The sequence below is a fragment of the Hyperolius riggenbachi genome, chromosome 12, assembly GCF_040937935.1.
Source record: "Hyperolius riggenbachi isolate aHypRig1 chromosome 12, aHypRig1.pri, whole genome shotgun sequence".
In the NCBI taxonomy this organism is placed as follows: Eukaryota; Metazoa; Chordata; class Amphibia; order Anura; family Hyperoliidae; genus Hyperolius; species Hyperolius riggenbachi.
Window position 1 is genome coordinate 212424893 of NC_090657.1, and position 22663 is coordinate 212447555.

At 44.4% G+C, this 22663-nt stretch overlaps 1 protein-coding gene and 1 long non-coding RNA gene across 5 annotated transcripts in view; one reads left to right on the forward strand and one right to left on the reverse strand.

Moving 5' to 3' along the window:
* The window catches only part of LOC137541819 (uncharacterized), a 743120-nt gene that overhangs the window by 359332 nt on the left and 361125 nt on the right, over positions 1-22663 (forward strand). For all 3 annotated transcript variants that reach the window (XR_011025281.1, XR_011025283.1, XR_011025284.1), the window contains exon 5: positions 2159-2301. This is a non-coding gene — a long non-coding RNA (uncharacterized lncRNA). The remainder of the gene's footprint in view (positions 1-2158; positions 2302-22663) is intronic.
* LOC137541817 (alpha-N-acetylgalactosaminide alpha-2,6-sialyltransferase 2-like) overlaps positions 1-22663 on the reverse strand; it is a 174861-nt gene that overhangs the window by 66306 nt on the left and 85892 nt on the right. For both annotated transcript variants that reach the window (XM_068263340.1, XM_068263341.1), the window contains exons 3-4: positions 6069-6234; positions 2116-2281 (exon numbers count right to left, since the gene is read on the reverse strand). In XM_068263340.1, coding sequence (XP_068119441.1) covers positions 2116-2281; positions 6069-6234 — 332 coding nt within the window. The remainder of the gene's footprint in view (positions 1-2115; positions 2282-6068; positions 6235-22663) is intronic.

Genomic DNA, 22663 nt, shown 5'->3' on the forward strand with positions numbered 1-22663 from the left:
GCTAGGCTTCAAATGTCAAATTCAAAATGTCAAAAAAATAAAATTGCACCAAAGCAGCAGAAAGAGAACCACACCATCAGAAATCCCATCATGCTTTGCACAGCGTCAGGGGAAAAATGCCCGGGCAGTTTTCTTCTGTGCAGCTAAAAATGAGGCTTGTATAAGAGAAACAACGTTCTGATGCTGTGAAACTGTTAAGGAAACACCAAGCCTTTTCAGTGCTGCTGAGTCGATTTTTAGTACGGAGGTTCACTTTAACTCGGATAAGGCATGCTATTTGTCTTAGTGAATCAAGCCCATACTGTCAATCAGAATCTCTCTATAATTACAACAAATAAATAAATCAGAAACTCAAACCTTGGATTAAAATGGAATTGGTAGAAGGAAATTTGGGCTCCCGTGGCTAATAGACGTTTTGGGTGCCCCGTAAGAGATAATGCAAATATTGTTGATATGGCACCCAAAGCAGTCATTTGGGCGCCCGATAAATATCGTTTTCAACATTTCAAACATTAAAGTTTTTGAAATATATTGTATTGAAACTTGCAACATTATAGTTTTTGAAATGTTATTTTGTTTGTATGTACAAATTCTACGTTATCTAATATGCTATTGTTTGTATGTACAGATTTAATGCTTGTAAGGGCGTTTTGCGGTGGGGAGGCGGTTAGGATACTAAAATATCAGTAATATTTTCTACTGGTTTTATTTTCATTACTAGTTGACCTAAGCCCGGGCCCTAGGTCTCTGTCACACCACTGCCGCATGTCAGTGCACGACCTTTTCCCCAGTCGACCCCCCCCGGCTCCCCGGGCCTGACCTCCTGTCCCAATGGCTGTCTGTGCTGCACATGCGCAGTAGCGCAGACGCATGGACACAGGGACAGGATGATGCTGGGACAGTAAGGTTTTGTTATATAGGATTAACTTTTTTCATTCGGCAATATTTTATCGATCGGTACTTATAATTTACATGTTTTGGGCTTCACCCCGTGCCCAGTTCAAAACAGTCTTTACCGTTTATAAAGATTTTGGCTTAACACTGCGCCCATTTTTTTTTTCCTTGCACCTCTATTTCATGTATACATTGCATATATGGCTAAAGCTCAACACACACCATACAATCTTGGTTGTACAGATTTACCAAATCTATGTAGTGTAAGGGCCAACAGATTGAAAATACCTTGAATGATTGATTGGATAAGCTCTTATACTACATGAAAGTGGTAAGATTGAACAACCTAGATTGTATGGTGTGTGTTGAGCCTTAAGTGGACCTCTCACTGCTGGAAGGGGACCAATCAGATCCACTTCCTGCTGAAAATGGTGTTTGCAAGTGCCCTTTTGAAATGGGATATAGATAGGTGTGTGTGTGTGTCTGTCTGTCTGTCTGTCTGTCTATCTATCAGGTCAAATGATTGATCAGGTGGCTATGTTGCAGCATCGATATCTGCCAGATCCAATCCTAATAATCGATGTGGCCGGATATTGATGCCAAAAATCGATTCATGTATGGGAACCCTAAAAGCTGTTTTGGAAGTAAGGAAGTCCGATTTTCTTCTTTAAAGAGGAAAAAATAACATAATGAATAACATATTTTTTACAATATTAATTTATAGATGAGTTAGTCAGTGTTTGTCCATTGCAAAATCTTTCCTCTCCCTGATTTACATTCTGAAATGCATCACTGGTGGTGACCTCTTTAGTTCTGCCAGGTGATCTGTACGGAATGTTCATTACTGTGAGTTCTATGCACAGAGGGAGATATTGCATGCATGGCAGTTGGAAAAAGCCTATATTTCCCTCAATGCAATGAGGTTTGCAGACAGAAAACTGTCAGGACCATGGTCATGACATCACACTATGGGAGGGGTTTCACCACAATATCAGCCATACAGAACCTCCCTGATGATCTATTTGAGAAAAGGTAAATCTTTCTCATGGGAAAGGGGGTATCGGCTACTGATTGGTATGAGGTTCGATCCTTGGTTACAGTTCCTCTTTAAGTGACTTGGCTGAGATGGATGGGGACCATTTCTTGGCTACACTATAAGGTTTCTGAGGGCAAACAGAAAGCTGATACTTGTTGGTAGAGAATGTGACTTGTAGAGAATACCTGAAGACGTAATCGTGTGCATCAATCTCTTTCCCCATTCCAGAGCCGTTCAGGATGCCGCCATTGCCGACCACGGCGCAGCGAATACACTGTGACTGGCCCTTCCAATTGTCAAACATGTAGCCGTTCCCAGTGGAGTTCAGCAAGTTGAGCGATTCATTCAGGACTGCAGAGATGAAGGAAGAGGTCAGTAACTGGATAGAATGCATGTTGGATTATTACGGCTCTGTACAATTAACTAGCTGACACATCATTGCATTCCAGCAAATCTGGAGGCGTGTTTAGCTATCAGGGACAACAAAGGGATGATTTGCATAATCAGCAGTGATGCATTGTGGGACACCTCATATGCTCACGCCAACCGGAATAATCGCAAATACCTTCTGGTAAAAAGGTAAACCTTTTTTGTTTTGTATAACATTTTAGTGAGCAGGCTTTTAGGTCCTTTGTAGCCCCTTACACACGCTCCTGGGAGTTCTGGTTCACCATGAGCTTGTTGGGTACTCTAACTGGACAGGAACACTCTGACCACCTGACCTAAACATGTGGCCCACTGCTACTGCCGTCTGTCTGTATGTAACTTCATCCATAGAATACATTCTCATTACCTAATAAGTGGAAGAAGTACTGTAAACCAGGGCTGTGGAGTCGGTCCAAAAATCCACCGACTCCGACTCCTCAGTTTAGGATTCCACCGACTCCGACTCCTCTAATTTGCATATTACAATTTTGTTGATTAACAGTATGTAATGTGAAATTCATCTCTTAACTGCCAACGCTTAGGAATTTTAAAGACAACTGAAGTGAGAAGGATATGTAGACTACTATATTTATTCCCTTTAGACTAAAACTAGTCCTTAGTAAGAGTACTTGTAAAAGGTACAGACCGGAACAAAGAACATCTATCAGGCCCTAGGCAATGTGACTGTGGGTACATGTAAGAATGATGTGCAGGTACTCTGCAGGGGAATGAGGAGATTCTTCCTCTATTACACATTCTTCATGCACAATCTGAACAAGGTTTATGGGCGATAGACAACACCTCTGTGTTCAATGTGCACAACATTCTCAGTGGATTCCCTGAAGCTCTGTAGGGAGTGCATATGTAGAGTATAGTACTACTGGGTAACAAAGTAAACCTGAGACAGATGAAATTAAAGTTTTATACATACCTGGGGATTCCTCCAGCCCCCTTCAGGCTAATCAGTCCCTCGCTGTCCTCCTCCGCCACCTGGATCTTCTGCTATGAGTCCAGGTACTTGAGCCAGTCTGGTGTAGTGCGCATGCGCACACTCCGCTGCCGGGAGCATACTACACCTGCGCAGCACTATTGTGCAGGTGCAGAATGCTCCTGGCTGTGGAAGCGGCACGTAGACAGACTGCTCTGACTGGCTGAATTACCTGGACTCATAGCAGAAGATCCAGGTGGCGGAGGAGGACAGCGAGGGACCGAATGGCCTGAAGGGGCCTGGAGGAAGCCCCAGGTATGTATAAAGCTTTTCTTTTAATTCGCCTCAGGTACCTTTTAATTCATAGTCACCAAACCAAATTTTAACAACATATCAAATTATTTGATTTCATGAGCAAAGGGAGTGCATACATTTGCATAAATCAGCATCAATGCAGAATTATTTCCATCTCATTGACCATCTCTATTAGTGACACAGCTACACATCAGGCTTTATTCTTACAGCATAGATGTTATTTCGTATATATAAGATATTCCTGTGTACACATCATATATACAGTCACAATCAGATGTGTATATCTGACTTTAAAAATACGGGGACTGCTTTATTGAAGCAGCACAAGTAACTAATTTTGATTGGTTCATTTTTGTGGACTGAACACAGCTATTACTGTATATATACTGTATATATACATAATTTTTAATGACTATTATGTGAGAAATAGAACATTTTATCATATTTTCTATTTTAATTACAGTTACAAATTCATTAGGAGTCGGAGTCGGTGCATTTTTTCCCGACTCCAACTCCAGGCACCCACAATTGCCCGACTCCACGACCCTGCTATAAACGGTGAAAAAATACTATCATGGGTACGAATGTCTCTGCTATCTAGCTCCTGGCTGTCATCACACTTTTTTATTTCATTAATTTTCTTATGTTACCTTTCTTTCCCTTCCGACATACTAAAGATACAGGCGAAACAATGTAATTTAGAACATAGTGCAAAAGTCCATTCATTTCAGTAAGGCTAGGTTTCACAGTGGGACGTTGCATTGTGATGGGTCACAACACAAAATTGCAATGCAGCAAAAAAGTTGTAATGCCGCAGTAACATCACATACAGTAGATACAGTGAAGCATACAGGCAATGAAAAGTATGCTTCCCTGTATCTGTTAACTTTTGCATTTTGAGGTAACGCACTGCAGCCGTGCGTTATCGTAATGCAACATTTAGAACTTGACGCAACGTTACACTTTAAACTGCACATCGCCTTAATATTGCAGTGCGGTGAGCTGCGTTACAAGACTTTATGAAATGGGAACCCTTTGCAGGTGTTTTGGATGAATTAGCTGATTAGAGTCTGACATTTTGAACCTAGAATATCGGACATTTTCACAATAGTCTAATGGTCTGAGATGTGTGGGTTCTCATAAGCTATAAGCCATAATCATCAAAATGATAACAAATAAAGGTTTGAAATATCTCGCTTTGCATGTAATGAGTCTATTTCATATATTAGTTTCAACTTTAAGTTGAATTACTGAAATAAATCGACTTCTGCACGAGATTCTAATTTCTCGAGTTTCACCTGTGACTGACGTTGTTAGGTTAAAACTATTGTTTGCAAAGTTATTTATGACCAATGGTCAAATGGCTCCAGCAAATGGAGTCCCAACCCCTGAGGAATGTGCTGAAAAAAATCCATGAAAGCCACAAAATCTAACAAGCCTTAAAGGGAACCAGAGACGAACCGTACTGAAAAAATGAAAAAGGGGTTATACCTACCTGGGACTTCCTCCAGCCTCAAAAGCCTGGATCGCTCCCACGCCGCCGTCCTCCGCTGCCTCTATCGCCGCCAACGGGTCCCGTCACCTCCCGGCGGACGCGGCCAATTGTACACAAGAGCAGGGACTCCCTCCATATCCTTACGCATGCGCCTGCGTAGTATGCAGGCACATGCGTAAGGATATGGAGGAGTCCCTGCTCTTGCGTACAGTTGGCCGCGTCCACCGCAAGTGACGCACTGCGCTTGCGTCGACTGGCTCAACTGGCCGAAAGTACGGGACCCGGTACCGGCAGATAGAGGCAGCGGAGGACGGCGGCGTGGGAGCGATCCAGGCTTATGGGGCTGGAGGAAGCCCCAGGTATGTATAAAAGCTTTTTTCCAACGTCTCTAGTTCTCTTTAAAGGATCTGCTGCTAACCTCTTGGTGCCACATACCACCGGAGACCTTCACAGGTCTTGTGGAATCCAGACCTCGATGGGTGAGAACTGTTGTGGTGGCACAAGAAGATCTTGTGGAGTCCAAACATTGATGGGTCAGGACTGTTGTGGTGGTTCAAGAAGATCTTGTGGAGTCCAAACATTGATGGGTCAGGACTGTTGTGGTGGCACAAGAAGATCTTGTGGAGTCCAAACATTGATGGGTCAGGACTGTTGTGGTGGCACAAGAAGATCTTGTGGAGTCCAAACATTGATGGGTCAGGACTGTTGTGGTGGCACAAGAAGATCTTGTGGAGTCCAAACATTGATGGGTCAGGACTGTTGTGGTGGCACAAGAAAGACCTGCACAGTATCTGGCAGTTGGCTTGTTGTGGTTACTCCATATATTCTACATAAATTCATTCTGAGCAGAATTTATGTACAATAAATGGACTGGCCCTATTACTTACACAAGGTTGGTGATTGGCCAAATCGAATATACGTGTCCATTGGTGGTTACTTGGCAGCCTGCATAAGTGAATGACATGCCCACTTACTCTGCCATGGGACGACCTTCCAGCCTTGGGCTCCGTTATATTTCCGGAGTCTGACATACTCCGACTCTTGAGCATGCTTCTTCCATTGCAAGACCGGCACAGACTCCACAAACAGCTCCTCAAACTCCTTACTCCGCAGCTTGTCGGTGGTCCGGTTGGGACATTTCTGTTGGTAGAGGAAGAGAAGAGCTGATTGGTGTTTTCGCCACAGAAACTACAAAGTATTAATAATCAACAGCAGTAGGCAAGTTGAATGAAATTACAGTAAGCATCAGTAGCCTCTACACTTGCCCTACACGTGTTTCAGAGTAGGGCCAGGATTTGCACCCTCTAAGGCAGGGATCCCCAAACGTTTTCTGTCAAAGGCCGGGTCAACATACTTCAGACTGCTGGGGGGCCGGAACATACATACAATTATGTTGAAAACCATTACATTGTATGTAAGTTAATTCCCCCAATCATGCCCGGAGGAGAACTCCCAGCAACAGCAGCAGAAAGTCTTGGTGCACCAGACAGTGAAGCATACCCAGATGACAACCTGCAGTCCAATTGGACAGCAGTGTCACCTGATGCAGAATTGGAAGCCAGCGAATGACTGCTCTCTGGCTTCTACAGTATGTGGATGGGTGGTGCCAGCACTGCTATTCTGCAGTATATGCGGGGTGCCCATTTTTAAAGGTGCAGTGGGCCACATCTATAAGTTATACATTTTGTGTTTGGCGGCCAGTGAAAAAGCATTGGGGGGGTCGCATTCGGCCTATGTGAAAAATAAAAGGGTGGTGCTCTGAGGCCCATTGGCAGTGTATTTCAGAATTGCATTTGCCATTTCTTAATCCCACAATTTTAAACATGATTCCCAGAGTGGTCATGATTTGGCTCTGCAGCCATTGAATGTGATTGCTCCATTAGCGCTGCATTAAAGCGATCGCAACGCTGCAAGTGGAACCACCCCCATTGGGTTCTAATGTTTCAGTGCTTTGCCAGCTGATTGGCAAACACTGCTAGTGGGCCCCAGACCTCAAACAGGATTTCCTTTAAAGGGAACCTGAAGTGAGAAAAATCATTTTAAAATAAACACATGATGTAGCTGCAAATGAATATTACATACTTACCTCACTGTCATTTCCTCTCAGAAGCTCACCATTTTCTTCTTACATTAATCCCTTCCAGTTCTGACAACATTTTGAAATATACCAGTTGCTGTCAGTTATATATCTGCAGCTGTCAGTTAAAACTGAATGTGCAAGGTAATGTCCATATTTCCATATGGCTCAAGTGGGTGATATTCCAGTTTAACAGTGTGCTGACCAGGAAGCTGTTATGGGGTAACGGCCATTTTTAAAATGGAGGACAGAGGATTCCATTGATCACAGTGGACATGTAGGATATTATTTTGACTTTTTATTTTCAGTTCAGGTTCTCTTTAAAGGAATCGTCAGGCAAAAAAAAAAAAAAAAAGTTGCACTTACCTGGGGCTTTTACCATCCCCATGCAGCCATCCTGTGCCCTCGTAGTCACTCACTGTTGCTTCAGTCCCCCGCCGCCAGCTAGTTTCATTTTTTCCGACCTCGGGTCGGCTGGCTGTCACGCGTACATTTGCACACATTCCTGCTGGTGCATGCACACTAACACATACATTTGTAGGCGTTAGTGGTTCAATGCGTACAAATTTACGTGTTGCACCACTAATGCGTACAAATGTATGTGAAACTAGCTGGCGGCAGGGGCCCGGAGCAGCAGCAGTGAGAGACTACGAGGGCACAGGATGGCTGCATGGGGCTGGTAGAAGCCCCAGGTAAGTGAAACTCTGACGATTCATTTAAGTGGTAAGAGGGTAGAAACTTTGTGCTCCATTCACTACCACATGAGGTAAAACAACTGATTTTACTGAACATTTTGTCAAATGTCAGATCATAAAAGCTGTTATTGCATGGAAAACTAAAATTACCGACTAGTGAGGTACCGTAAATTCTGAAGCTTGTGAGGTAAATTCTCATAAATGTCAATTCACAAAGCCTATCACATGTGGTAAAACAAGTGCGATGTTCCGTATTTTATTTCCGGCCTGGAGCTAACAATCAGCCAGGTGCCAAGTTACAGAAGGGTGCTAAGAAGAGAGGAGGGGAAACAGTGGCTAGAGAAAAGAGCACAGATAATGAAATGGACCCTGAGCAGACCCATTAACCACTTAAGGACTGCGGGGTTAAAGACCCCCCCCGGCCCCCCAGTGACCAGGCCATGTTTTACTAATTGGGCCATTGGGCCACTGCATACAGCCTTTTTTTTTTTTTTTTTCTCGAGCTTTCTGTTGGTGGAGTCTGGTCGCTCCCCAGTTGTTTGCAATTTTTTTTTTTTTTTTTTACAAATATTTATTGTATTAATGTTTGTAATAAATGTGAGCATTTATTTATTTATTTTTTTAACACCCCGGCTGTCCCCAGTACAGGCTGTCTCCAGTACAGCGCTGCTGTAGATCGCAGCGCTGTACTTCGTTGTTTCACCGTCTAACAGTCTCCGAGCGGAGCTCCGCCTTCCAAGCGGAGATGCCCGCGTATCAGCGCAGAGCCCATTCCCAGCCGTTCACGCCAATCGGCCTGGAGCGGTCCTAGGGCTGATGCACTGCTCACGCCAATCGGCGTGGAGCAGTCGGCAATAAGTTAAAAGCAAATCTGAACTTACCTGGGGCTTCCTACAGCCCTCTGTAGACTGCAAGGACCCTCTGCGGACTCTGGGTCCCCTCCTTGGTCCCGCTGGTAGACCCCGTTAGTGCGGCAAGTTCAGACAAGCCCGTCTGCACAACCGACTCGATCATGCATGCGGCGCCATAACTGCCCTGCGCGGTTCTCGGAAATCTGAACCACGCAGGACACTTACATAAAGCCAATAAGAAATTTCTTCAAGTGTGGTCCAAACTTAGCACTCTTTCCTGCTACCTAGCAGTGGGGTTTTCTTCTCAATAACATCTGATGGACTGGGGGCCTGCCCCTGTCTTGCGACACAATACCGATGGCCGGTTGCCATGGAAGTTTTTGTGTTATCTGTGTAGATTGTCCTGAACTTGTTCTGCAATATTGAAACTGTTCAATAAAATGTCTTAAAAAAAACAAAACAAAAACCATTGTACTTGCCAGAGGAAACCGGTCCTTGTACGTGGCATGAAGCTTTTTTTTTTTTTTTTTTTATCGTGCCAGCGTTGCTCTGGGCAAGAAGCCTATCGGCACTTTCTCTAAGAAATAATTATCCTTATCCAATCATCAGAACATTTAGTGTATTTTAACAAGCTGCGGTTCAAATACCACTTTGTTTACTCTGGTGTTTCCTTAATCTCTCCTCTCATCTGCATCACAGCGAGTTTACGTGTAAGCTGCCTTGTATGTAGGTCTGCAGCAGAGCTGGATCATTCAGAGGGCAACTTGGGCAGCTCCCTAGGGCCTGAAGGTATAATTGGGCCCTAGTTATTTCCAGCTCCCACCAAATCATGCCAAAAAAGAAGCCAGGTGGCTATCAGGAGTGGACCCAAAGTTGTTACTTGCCCAGGGCCGCCCTTCACCTTAACCCGTCTCTGGTCTGCAATACAAACAGGCTTTCAATAACTATCACCTGGAATGATCATTGTGGGAACACGGCTCAGGATCCTGCTCTGTTCAGTGAAGAGGGGAGGAGTAGGTAGGGGCGATAAGTCAGTCATCGGCAGAGATGGTTGGTGAGATGCTGTTTGCACATAATCCAGAAAAAAAACAAAGTTAATGGAATTTGTATGCAGCTCAAAATTGGGCCAATCCAGAGTTGACCGCAAGTGCGTTTGATTGGCACAATTCCAAACTGCATACACTTTGCACTGCATTTGCATGCAAGCTAGAAAAATGCATCTCACTGACCAGATCGAGTCATTACTCAACCAGTTATGGAACAGAGACGCCACCGTCAGCGTTGTGTAGACACAGACCTATTTCCAATAGATTTACCAGCAATCATTGCGTGAAAGATCTTTCCCAAAGTACAATGTGTGCATGTAGCTGGACTGGGCTGATATGCCCCCTCCCCCTGGATCCACACGTATGTGGCAATCATTCCTCACTGTGGTATTGATGCGTGATAACGCTAACCCCGCATAGCTAGATGAATGCAAAGGTGGGCAATACACTTTCCCCGCTTTTTGCAGGCTAATGATTTGAGAGAAACAGGGAGAGGAGCTTTCTGGTTATTGTGTACACCAAGCCATATACCGTTACAATGTATGTATTCATAAAAACGCGAACGCAATCAATGCACAAAGTGATTTTGTATTCATAAAAACGTGAACGCAATCAATGCACAAAGTGATTTTGTGAGCGTTTTGCATTTCACTTATACCTTCCATTGAGGCGGAATCACCTCAAAAATGGTCCACACACCTCTTTACTGAACAAACAGTGCACGGCCCGCGCTGATATGAACCTCCTCATAGACATTCATTGCACAAGCGTTTGGGGGCGATTTTAAAAATCGCACGTGCGTGAAAAAAGGATGGAAACGCCTCCAGTGTGAACGAGCTCTTAGGGTCCACGCAACATTTGTGTCCCCTTGATCTATTTACATACAGAAAATGAAAAGCAGAATAAACATCAGTCCTGCGGTCCCGTACTAAATGAGAAGCATGGCAAACTCACGGCTGCGATTAACTCACAGTTATTACTCTTACATGATAGACTTGAAGAGAAACCGTGACCAAGAATTTAAATTCATCCTAATCAGTAGCTGATACCCCCTTTCCCATGATAAATGTTTTCCTTTTCACAAACGGATCATCAGGCGGCTCTGTATGGCTGATAGTGTGGTGAAACCCCTCCCACAGTGTGATGTCAGGACCATCTGTGAACCTCATTGCATTGTGGGAAATAACAGCTGTTTACAGCTGCCGAAAAAGCAAGCAGCATCTCCTACCACTGGCATCACCGGCCAGCATTAAAAATGCCATCATGGGGTAAATCTTAGAATGTAAGTCAGGGAGCCGAAAGGTTTTACAATTGCCAAACGTTTACTAAATCATTTAGGGCTCATTCACACTAGAACGTTTTGCTGCGATTTCGGCAAAACGCTCAAACGCTAGCGTACTGAAACCCTATGGGCCCGTTCTTACTTGGGCGATTTGCGCTAATCGCCGCAAATCTGCCAGAAACGCAAATGCGTCGCCTGCACCATTTTCAGTCGATTTTCCGGAAATCGCGGTTTAATGCTATAGAAGTGCTAAACGCGAACGCGGCAAAATCGCAGCAGTTTTCAGTGATTTTTCCGTGTAAAATCGCTAAAAAATCACTCCTGCAAAACGCCGGCAAAAATTGCCGGTGTTTTGCGTTTCTAAGTGTGAATGGGGCCTTATAAATCTTGTAAAAATGAAGCACTTTTTTTTATTACATTATTTTCACTGGAGTTCCTCTTTAACAACACTTCAGGCCTGGGACTCCCCTATTGGAAGTGTATCTTTTACTGAACAGAGTGCTATATACTGTAGTATTTTAGTGCACAAGGTGGAAAATGTTTTGCGACTCAGAAGACCTATGTTGGTAGAGTCATCGTAGAAAAATTAGAGAAAGAGAACCATTGATCTTATACTTCCGAGGGCCTGGTACTGGACCAGCTTGGATGTGTCTTCTCACTCATATGTTTGTGAAATAAAACGTCTTCCTGGGAGTGTCTGTCCCAACACGGTACCTGTACTGCCCTTGGGAGAAGAGTTCCCACAATGAGTGGAGAGTGCAATAGAAGAGGAAAGAAGAGTAAGAGGACCTCTATACCTCTGGCTCCCCCGGTTCACAAATGTAGTGACCGCCTCCAGCCAGCTCTCTGCAGTCCAACCAACCTGCCCATATCTTGTCAAATGTGGTCGCACAACCTCTGCTATTGTAAGTAAGTCTATGTGTGGGCTGGGCTTTATTAACTTCAGTAATCCAATTTGACTTAATAGGGGGAGAGGAGTTTGACCACTTTGGGCTCTATTCATAAAAAAGTTGTGGCGAAAAAACTCCTGGAGGGAAAATACCGCAGCAGTATTTTACACTTCTGGGTGGGCATTCAAAAAAATGTTGCCAGCTGCGATGCAAGAGCGGAGATCTCCCGCTGAAAGCTGGCGGTAAGCTGTCGGAAGGCACGCGGAAACACTTCAGCCGGCAGAGTCCCTCCGTGCACTGCTCTCTCTGGGAGGTCTGTCCCATTCACTTGTATGTAATCCGCAAAATCAGAGGAAGCGGTATTTCCCGTCCACATACCGCTTCCTCTAAACTTCATGAATGGCCATTTTGTTACTTTTTTCTAGATAAATCTAGAAAAACACTGGAGAAGGCGGAAATTTCTCGCTCTGCTGGGGGATTGTAGATTTTCATGCGAGAACAGCTTTTATGAATGCCCACTTTGCTAAATAGACGGGAAAATCCGCTGTTTTGAGCGGAAAACTTGCGGTAAGGTTTTATGAATAGAGCCCTTTATTTATGAAAGGGAGCTCAAGCGAAAAACAGAATTTGCACTTACCTAGGGCTTCCCCCCCCCCCCCCGTAGTCATCCTGGCTCCTCTCCCGATCCCGCTGGAAGCTCCGTTAATCAGTAACGTCGGCCTGAAGTTGCCCGTACGTGCCCCTACCGCGCATGCTATGCGTCATCCGGCAGGGCGGCATGAGAGTCCTGCTCATGTGCGGTTCAGTCTTGGAGAACAGTGAATGTGCAGGACTCTTGCGCTTGCCGGCGTGATGAGGCGTAGCGCACGCGGCAGGGACATGCACAGGCGACTTCAGGCTGACGTTACTGATTAACAGAGCTGCAAGCGGGATCTGGAGAGGAGCCAGTATGACTACAGGGGGGCTGGAGGAAGCCCCAGGTAAGTGCCTATTCAGTTTTCAGCTTGCGCTCAGGGTCCATTTAAAAGGAATTCCCTTCTGGCATAAAAACATAAGGCAAAAAGAAGTTTATTCTTGTTTTTTTTTTATATCATCAAGCACTCCCAGCAGGGCCATTTTTGGAGTCAGTTATTGGTATTTTCAGTCGTAGGGAGAGGATTTTTTTAACATTTGACCATAGTGTTTGAACTTTACAAATATTTATTTTTAAATGTTAATATGAAGTATAATGACCCAGGGATAGAAAGGACCAGTGTGGTTTGCATTATACAATAGCATATATGTCTTATAAAATCTTTATGGCATGCGTGACTAGAGGGTTGGTTAGGGTGTGGCAGGGGCGTGGTTTAGGTGCCCCTATTTCTCAAAGTTGGGAGGCATGATTTTAGTAATCTTGTGTTGCAGAAGGACTCGCACAGTGCTGGCGTGTGTTTGCACTTTGAAGTGACTTGAAGTGATTTATTTCATGTCATTCTAGGTGACTTTTTTCATTGTCCATTTACTTGCTTTTACCTTGTGGTGTTTTATTTGCTCAGCTTGATGGACTAGGCTGGAGCAGATGAAACAGGACAGTCCTGCACTACATAGATTTGCACATTTCATGTACTAGCGTTCAGTTCCTAATTGAACTCCTTGAAGCGGACGTGACCTCCGTACACACATCTGCCATACTCTTCAGACACTTCGGGCCTGATTCACAAAGCGGTGCTAACCCAGTTAGCACGCTTAAAAGACTTTAGGCGTGATAACCATTGCACCATGCTGGTGAAAAGCCAGTTTAGGTGTGATAAGTTTAGGCGTGATAAGTTTAGATCGCACGCAAAGCAGCGCCATTAAACTCTATGCGAAGTGCACCATACTTTGCGAGCGCAAAACTTTTTTCATCATCAGCTGTGCACTGCGGTGCTAACCCAGTTGGTGCTTAAACTTATCACGCCTAAACTTATCACACCTAAACTTATCACACCTAAACTTATCATGCCTAAACTTATCATGCCTAAACTGAGTTTAGGCATGATAAAGGGCTTTTCACCAGCGTGCTAACTGTTAGCACCGCTTTGTGAATCAGGCCCTTCTTCTACTTTCAGGGGAAGAAGCATTCCTTTCTCTTTCCCATGTTTCTGTATCGAGAAAACCTGACAAGTCCCTTAGTTGTATTGTAAACATGGAAGACACCATATTGGATATCACAAACTCTGTCAATGGAGGCTAGTCTTAAAGAGTACCTCCGCTAAAAATACAGAGCCTGTCATGTCAGGCTCTCTCTTAATGATGGGGGAGGTGCCAGGGTTAAAGAGACACTAAAGAAAACTCAATAAAAATGATATGATATGTTTAAAAAAAAAAATGTGTATGTGTAGTACAGCTAAGAAATAAAACATTAGGAGCAGAGACATAAGTCTAATATTGTTTCCAGTACAGGAAGAGTTAAACTCCAGTTGTTATCTATGCAAAAGAGCTATTGGGCTCCACAAGTCGCAGAGAGCTCTGTCTTCTGAAGCTTGTTATCTCAACTGTCAGTCATATTTTCTTTTTCTCTCCAGAGGACAAGTCAAAAGTTCACTGGCATGCTCTGTAAAATCATTTAGAATGCTGAGTAGTGTGTAAACTGCAAATTTTAGAGAATGATGCAATGTTATAAAAAACGATATAACTGAAAATAAGAATGAAAGTTTTTCTTTGCTACTAATGTTCAAGTAATTATCCGTATTACACAAACCATTCAATATCATAATTTTTTTTTCTTCAGTGTCTCTTTAAATACGTACTTGTTTTGATGTTATCCCTCCAGGCAGGTGATTGTTCCGCCCCCTGATTTTGCGGCTGTGGCAAGGTTGTTTTCTAAATTTCCACTGAGGCTCTGGCCACGTTCATCCGCGTTGCCTTATTGGTGGCTGACAAGCTGGGAGCGGGCCGTGGCATGCAGGCGGAGGTCTTCGGAAACATGGCAGTGACTGCGTTACTAAGAAGGGGCGTGGAACATCACCTGTGACCTGACGCCAGATATTAAAATGTACCAGAGCTGAACAAAGTGCAAAAATTAATACTTGCCCGCTGCTTCCTCCAGCAGCATAAGCATATGTGAGCCCCGCGCCGTCCTCCCGCAATCTGCTGTTCAGTCGCAGTAAATGGCTCAATCGCGTCCAGTCTGGGTCATCTGTGCATGCGCAGACCTCCCGCGCATGCGCTATAGACCCAGACTGACACGGCTGAGCCTATGACCAGGGCTGATTGCAGCTGAACGGCAGACCGCGGCAGGATGGCATGGGACTCGCACATGCTTATGCTGCTGGAGGAAGCCACGGGTAAGTATACATTTTTGCACTTTATTCAGCTCTGGTACACTTTAAATACTTACCTGATCTGGCGTCATCAGGTAAGTATTTAAAGTTTACCAGAGCTGAACAAAGTGCAAAAATTGATGCTTACTGGCGGTTTCCTCCAGCAGCATAAGCATGTGTTAGTCCCACGCTGCCGTGGTTTACTTAAAGAGAACCAGAGATGAAGCAACCCCTTGTATTTTACCATGTATATCAATGGGAACATGACAGTAATCACCTACTCTGCTCTTTGTTTCATTTTTCACTGCTCAGTCTTCTTGTTACCAGCTCTGTTGAAATCCCTAATTGAGCATTCAGTCTGGCTTTGATCAGGAATCCTTATAGCTGAGTCAGTCTTCTGTGATGTCTTTTCAAGCCCAAGCCTGCTATGCCCTTGTGGCTCTGCTTTCCTGCTATGTATCCTCATAGCAGTATGCAGAGCCAGAAGGGGGCAGGCTTGGGCTTGAAAAGACATCACAGGAGACTGACTCAGCTATAATCATTCCGGGCAAAGCTAGACTGAATGCTCAATCAGGGATTTTATCAGAGCTGGTAACAAGAAGACTGACCAGTGAAAAATGAAACAAAGAGCAGAGTATGTGTTTACTGTCATGTTCCCATTGAGATATATATATATATATATATATATATATATATATATATATATATATATATATATATATATATATATATATATATATATATATATATATATATATATATATATATATATATATATATATATATATATATATATATATATATATATATGGTAAAATATAGTAAAATACCCACCCAAATCCGTCATGACAGCCCTTTTTTTTTCCTCCGTAGTTACTTTTTCCATCGATTGTGAAGGGTGCGGAAGGAGTCGGTTCCTCTGTTAACCGATACTTCTGAAGGTGACCATAAACAAACAATTTTCTGAACGATTAACCATCTGATCAATCTCGCCCACCAACGGAGGGGGAGATTATAAGCACTCTGATCCGACCAAAAGTATTGTTCCTGAAATTTGCATTGATTGATAGCACCACTAACCACTTCTGATCTCGATCGACATTTCAGGCGATTGTACCGTTAATAGGAATCTTCAGAGAGGAATCAATTGTCTTTCTACCTCCTGTGGCAATCTATAATTCCGTCCTATCCCATCAGTACTTTCAATAGATTTTTTTTTTTTTTTTTTTTTTCAAACTCAACCTATCGATCTGTCATTTTGGGGGACTTGATGCTCTGCAGATTGATTGAATCTGCAGGTATTCGAACATGAGAAATTGATAAGTGTATGAGCACCTTTAGTGTATACAAAAAGAGGGGACACCGAGAGCCCAATATAGTGCAGTAAGTACTGGAGTAAGATGGATCGTGTAAGTAAATAATACTTACAAACCAAGGTTACCCTCTAGGCAACCACTGTAGATGCAGGTGGGGAGATTAGACCTGTCCCCACTCAGGAAGTTGCTCTCTGTAGATCGGAAGAAGGGGTTATAGAACCCCCTCAGCAGGGGAAGACACAAGTATAGCCATAGCACCTCTGTTGCACAGAGGCGCTGGGTGATATCTTCACATATGTGAATACATTTATGTACTTTTGAAAATTGACAGTTTCATGTTTGCTTCAGGGAGGTAAGTCCACCACTGCCTCCTTAGCATTTTTAACAATTTTAGAGTATTTTATTTTGTTGGGACCTTTAGGCTGCTTTCACAGTGAGACGTTACAGGCGCACTTTAGTGCAGCCTGTAACGCAGCCCACCGCACAGCAATGAAAAATCAATGGGCTGTTCACAGTGCCCACGTTGCGTTACATTGTAACACAGGACGTCAGTTGAATGGGCTGCATGCTATGGCGTTATGCTAAGCCACGTTAGACTGTGCGCACATGCTCAGTAGTGTTGGAGGAGGTCTTCCCTCCTCCTCCTCGGCCAGCCACATGGCTAATATTCACTGCACGGTGTGACGTGCAGTGTTTACTTCCTGGAGCGCCGCTCTGTGCGGTTGCGTCCAAGAGTACGCATCGCAGCATCACGGACGCCAGAGTGAGCTGCACAATGCCACATCTAAGAGCACCAGGCGTTGCGTTAGGGGCACGTTATGCAACCATAACGTCCCCTAAAACGCACGTCTTAGTGTGTAAGTAGCCTTAGTGTATAGCTAGTCTTACGGCCAGCTCCGGTGGACCGAGCGAGTTGGTCTGCAGAGAATCTAGCATGTGTATAGCCGCCCCAATGCATCATACAAAGAACGGGGGCACCGGACCTTCTGGGTTGAATGCATTGCTCCACTCCTCTGGAAGCCGTTCCGCCATTCTCCACGCCATCTCCCCCCACCCACCACCATAGCCATAAAATGTTTATATCAGTAAATATTTGAAGGATATATAATTATTAGCAAGCACCAATTTACAAATATTGTACTTTATTGAATGACACTGCGTGGGATTTTCCTTTAAATGCTTTGCGTTCCTTTCCTGAATGCACTTTGTGTTTTGTGCAAACAAAATCCCTCTTTATCTGATTCAACAGACAACAGGTATGCTGCTAATGCACTTTTTATTTATCAGCGGAGTACAATTGTATTTATTTTACAGGCTATCTCTAGGCTTTATCTTTCTCCCACGACAATAAACCCAGATCGCCGCGGTGACACCCCAGCCTCCGTCTCCTCTTCCTGCCACTGCTGATGTCACCGGCTAGCCCCACCTCTCCGCAGGTCATTGCAGAAGCGGTCATACTACAGAATGTGATCTATGTGATAACTGGGGGTTTGGGAATTTCCAGACCTCGCTGTCACTCTTCGTAGTTTTTGTATGCTTTGCATGCGGAGAACACAAAGAGCTCTTGAACTTTCCAGATCAGTGACTCTCTCCTTTTGTGTTTGGGACAAGTATGTATCCGAAGTGACAATTTAAGCGGTCCATTTGCCTAAGGGAATGGCAATGCAAACAGACAGCCCTGCACTTGGGGCGTGAAAATGTTCATAAAGCTGTTTTAGTTACTGTACAAACTTTGTAACTTTTTTTTTTTAGTAATTTTTTTAGGCTTAAAGGACAACCGAGGTGACATGTCACATGATGAGATAGACTTGTGTATGTACAGTGCCTAGCGCACATAACTATTCTGTGTTACTTTTTTCTTCATCTGCCTGAAAGAGTTAAACATCAGGTATGCAAGTGACAGTTTTTGCCTGGGTTGGACTGGGTCAGACTGTAACATAACCCTCACTGATAAGTAATTACAGCCATAAAACACTTTCCTGTCAGTAAATGGTTGGTTAGTGCAGGACAGAGATAAAAAGGGTCAATAATTCATAGATTTGAGCTCTGGCATGCTTCAATGAAGGTGTCATTTGGAGCAGAGACAATAAAACTGTAAAAACTTAAACTAGATTTAAATATAAAATAAAAACGTGGCATATCTAAAATAAAGTTATTTTTAGGTGTAGGAGGATTAATAGAATTGTTTTTATCATCAGTTTATTTTCACCTCCGATGTCTTTTTAACCACTTGAGGACCACAGTGTTAAACCCCCCTAAAGACCAGGCGTTTTTATTGTTAATTTGCCACTGCAGCTTTAAGGACAACCTGCAGGGCCGCACAACACAGCACACAAGTGATTCCACCTTTTTTTTTTTTCTTTTTTGTTTATAATAATAATAATATATATATATATATATATATATATATATATATATATTTATTATTATTATTATTATTATTATTATTTTTTATTTATATAGCGCCAACATATTCCGCAGCGCTTTACAAAGCACAATAAGACGACAAGGGGAACATAGATACAACTAACAAATATACAGCAGAGTTCCAAGCAGCACAAATATTGTTACAAAAACAGTAAACATTAGGAGGATGACCCTGCCCTTGCGAGCTTACAATCTAATGGGTAGTGGGGGACACACTAGGTAAGTGGGTGGAGGATGGATGAGGCAGTGATTCTTTGCCTCTGATTACATTGTGACAAATAAGTAAATAAAGGGCTATAGAATGTTATAAGCTTGTCTGAAAAGGTGTGTTTTAAGAGTGCGTTTGAAGATGTCCAGGTTTGGAGCATGACGTACAGGCTGTGGAAGAGAGTTCCAGATAAGGGCTGATGCTCGTGTAAAGTCCTGGATGCGAGCATGAGAGGAGGTGATCAGCTTAGAGGTCAGGAGAATTTCTTGGGAGGAGCGAAGGTTGCGGGAGGGACAATATCTTGAGATTAGTGAGGAGATGTATGGAGGAGACAACTCGTGGAGGGCTTTGTATGTTAGAGTCAGGAGTTTGAACTGGATCCTCTGGGTAATGGGTAACCAGTGGAGAGAATGGCACAGTGGGGCTGCATCAGAAGAGCGTGTGGAAAGGTGAATGAGGCGGGCCGCTGCATTTAGAAGGGATTGGAGAGGAGCTAGCCTGTTTTTTGGTAGGCCACAGAGCAGGGTGTTGCAGTAGTCTAGGCGGGAGATGATTAAGGCATGAACAAGCATTTTGGTGGCCTCTTGTGTGAGGAAGGGACGGATACGGAATATATTTTTGAGCTGGAAATAGCAGGTGGTGGTTAATGAGGCAATGTGAGGTTTAAAGGAGAGCTCTGAGTCAAGTATAACCCCCAAGCAGCGGGCCTTAGTGGTTGAGGTTATTGGGGTGTTGTCTACCGTTATGGTATAATATAATATATATTATATATTATAATAAAATATATAATAACCGTTATGGTTTATATAATATATATATATATATATATATATATATATATATATATATATATATATATATATATATATATATATATATATATATATATATATTATAAATAATATATATAATATTTATTTTTTTATTTTTGTAAAAATTTTTTTTTTTTTTTTTTTTTTTACACTTGGGCTCCCCTGCTCCCTCCCCCCGCCAGCCAATCAGGGTGATCAGCTGTCATAAGCTTCAGCCTATGACAGCCAATCACTCCCCAGTCTCAGGAGGGGACAGCCGTGTCACATGGCGGTCCCCAGTACAGTGGTGCTGCCGATCGCTGCGCTGTACATGTAAATAGACAGCAATCACGCCATCTAACAGTCTCCCGAGCTGCGATTGCCACTTGGAGACTGAAGAGGGGGCAGAGCTCCGCCCCCCCCCGAGCAGGAGATGCGCGTGCAGCCTGCGCGTACATCTCCTGCAAAATGCAGCCCCAGGACTTGACGCCCATTGGCGTGGGGCGGTCTTTAACCTCCTTAGCGCTCTGGACGAGCACAACTCGTCCATTACCGCCGGAGGGTGCCGCTCAGGCCCTGCTGGGCCGATTTTGTTCAAATAAAAAGGTGCACACGCAGCCTGCACTTTGCCAGCCGCGTGTGCTACCTGATCGCCGCCGCAGCGCGGCGATCCGCCGCGTGCAGCGGCGAAAGAGGGTCCCCCCAGCCGCCCGAGCCCGGCGCAGCTGGAACAAACAGTTCCGGCCAGCGCTAAGGGCTGGATCGGAGGCGGCTGACGTCCATGACGTCACTCCGCTCGTCGCCATGGCGACGAGGAAAGCGGAACAAGGAAGGCCGCTCATTGCAGCCTTCCTTGTTACTTCTGATCAGAAGTACGCATCGGGAGCGCCCTCTAGTGGGCTTTCATGCAGCCAACTGAACCATGTAATAGTTTTTTTGTTTTTTTTTAATTAAAAAAAAAACCCTCCCGCAGCCGCCCTGGCGATCTTAATAGAACGCCAGGGAGGTTAAATAGTTAAAGTGTACCTGAGAGGAGAATGAAGGAAGATTTGATACTTACTTGGGGCTTCCTCCAGCCCCATAAGCACAACTGAGTCACTCGCCGTCCTCTGGAGTGCCTCCGCTCTCCGGCTATTAGTCCGGGTAATCATGCTCAGCCGTGTCAGTCGAGATCTTCTGCGCAGGCACTTGCCCCTACAAGCATGCACAGAAGAGCCCGATTGGCACGGCTGAGCCAGTTACCGGGACCAACAGCCAGAGAACGGAGGCACTCAGAGGTGCTTATGGTGCTGGAGAAAACCCCAGTAAGTATCAAATATTTTATTCTCATCTCGGGTGTACTTTAAAGAACAAGTGACACCCATGCTAACTAGAGTTGGGCCGAACTTCCGATTTTAGGTTCGCGAACCGGGTTCGCGAACTTCCGCGGAAGGTTCAGTTGGCGTTAAAGTTCGCGAACCGCAATAGACTTCAATGGGGATGCAAACTTTGAAAAAAAATAAATTATGCTGGCCACAAAAGTGATGGAAAAGATGTTTCAAGGGGTCTAACACCTGGAGGGGGGCATGGTGGAGTGGGATACACGCCAAAAGTCCCCGGGAAAAATCTGGATTTGACGCAAAGCAGCGTTTTACGGGCAGAAATCATATTGAATGCTAAATGACAGGCCTAAAGTGCTTTAAAACATCTTGCATTTGTATACATCAATCAGGTAGTGTAATTAAGGTACTGCTTCACACTGACACACCAAACTGTTCACTGAACAGAACAGGTATGCAGTGGCGGGTTCACTGAACAGAACAGGTATACAGTGGCGGGTTCACTGAACAGAACAGGTATGCAGTGGCGGGTTCACTGAACAGAACAGGTATGCAGTGGCGGGTTCACTGAACAGAACAGGTATGCAGTGGCGGGTTCACTGAACAGAACAGGTATACAGTGGCGGGTTCACTGAACAGTACAGGTATGCAGTGGCAGGTTCACTGAACAGGTATGCAGTGGTGGGTTCACAGAACAGGTATGCAGTGGTGGGTTCACAGTACAGGTATGCAGTGGTGGGTTCACAGTACAGGTATGCAGTGGTGGGTTTACAGAACAGGTATGCAGTGGTGGGTTCACAGAACAGGTATGCAGTGGTGGGTTCACAGAACAGGTATGCAGTGGTGGGTTCACAGAACAGGTATACAGTGGTGGGTTCACAGAACAGGTATGCAGTGGTGGGTTCACAGAACAGGTATGCAGTGGTGGGTTCACTGAACAGGTATGCAGTGGTGGGTTCACAGAACAGGTATGCAGTGGCGGGTTCACTGAACAGGTATGCAGTGGCGGGTTCACTGAACAGGTATGCAGTGGTGGGTTCACTGAACAGGTATGCAGTGGTGGGTTCACTGTACAGGTATGCAGTGGTGGGTTCACAGAACAGGTATGCAGTGCTGGGTTCACAGTACAGGTATGCAGTGCTGGGTTCACAGTACAGGTATGCAGTGGTGGGTTCACAGAACAGGTATGCAGCCAGGGACAAGCTAAGCCTAACTAATCTTCCCCTATGAGAGACAGTCTGCAGCAGCTCGCCCTACTCTCACTAATGCAGGCACACGAGTGACCGTAATGGTCGCCGCTGCCTGCCTTTTAGTAGGGGGGAGTGGCTCCAGGGGCTAGTGTAGCCTAATTGGCTACACTGGGCCTGCTGACTGTGATGTAGAGGA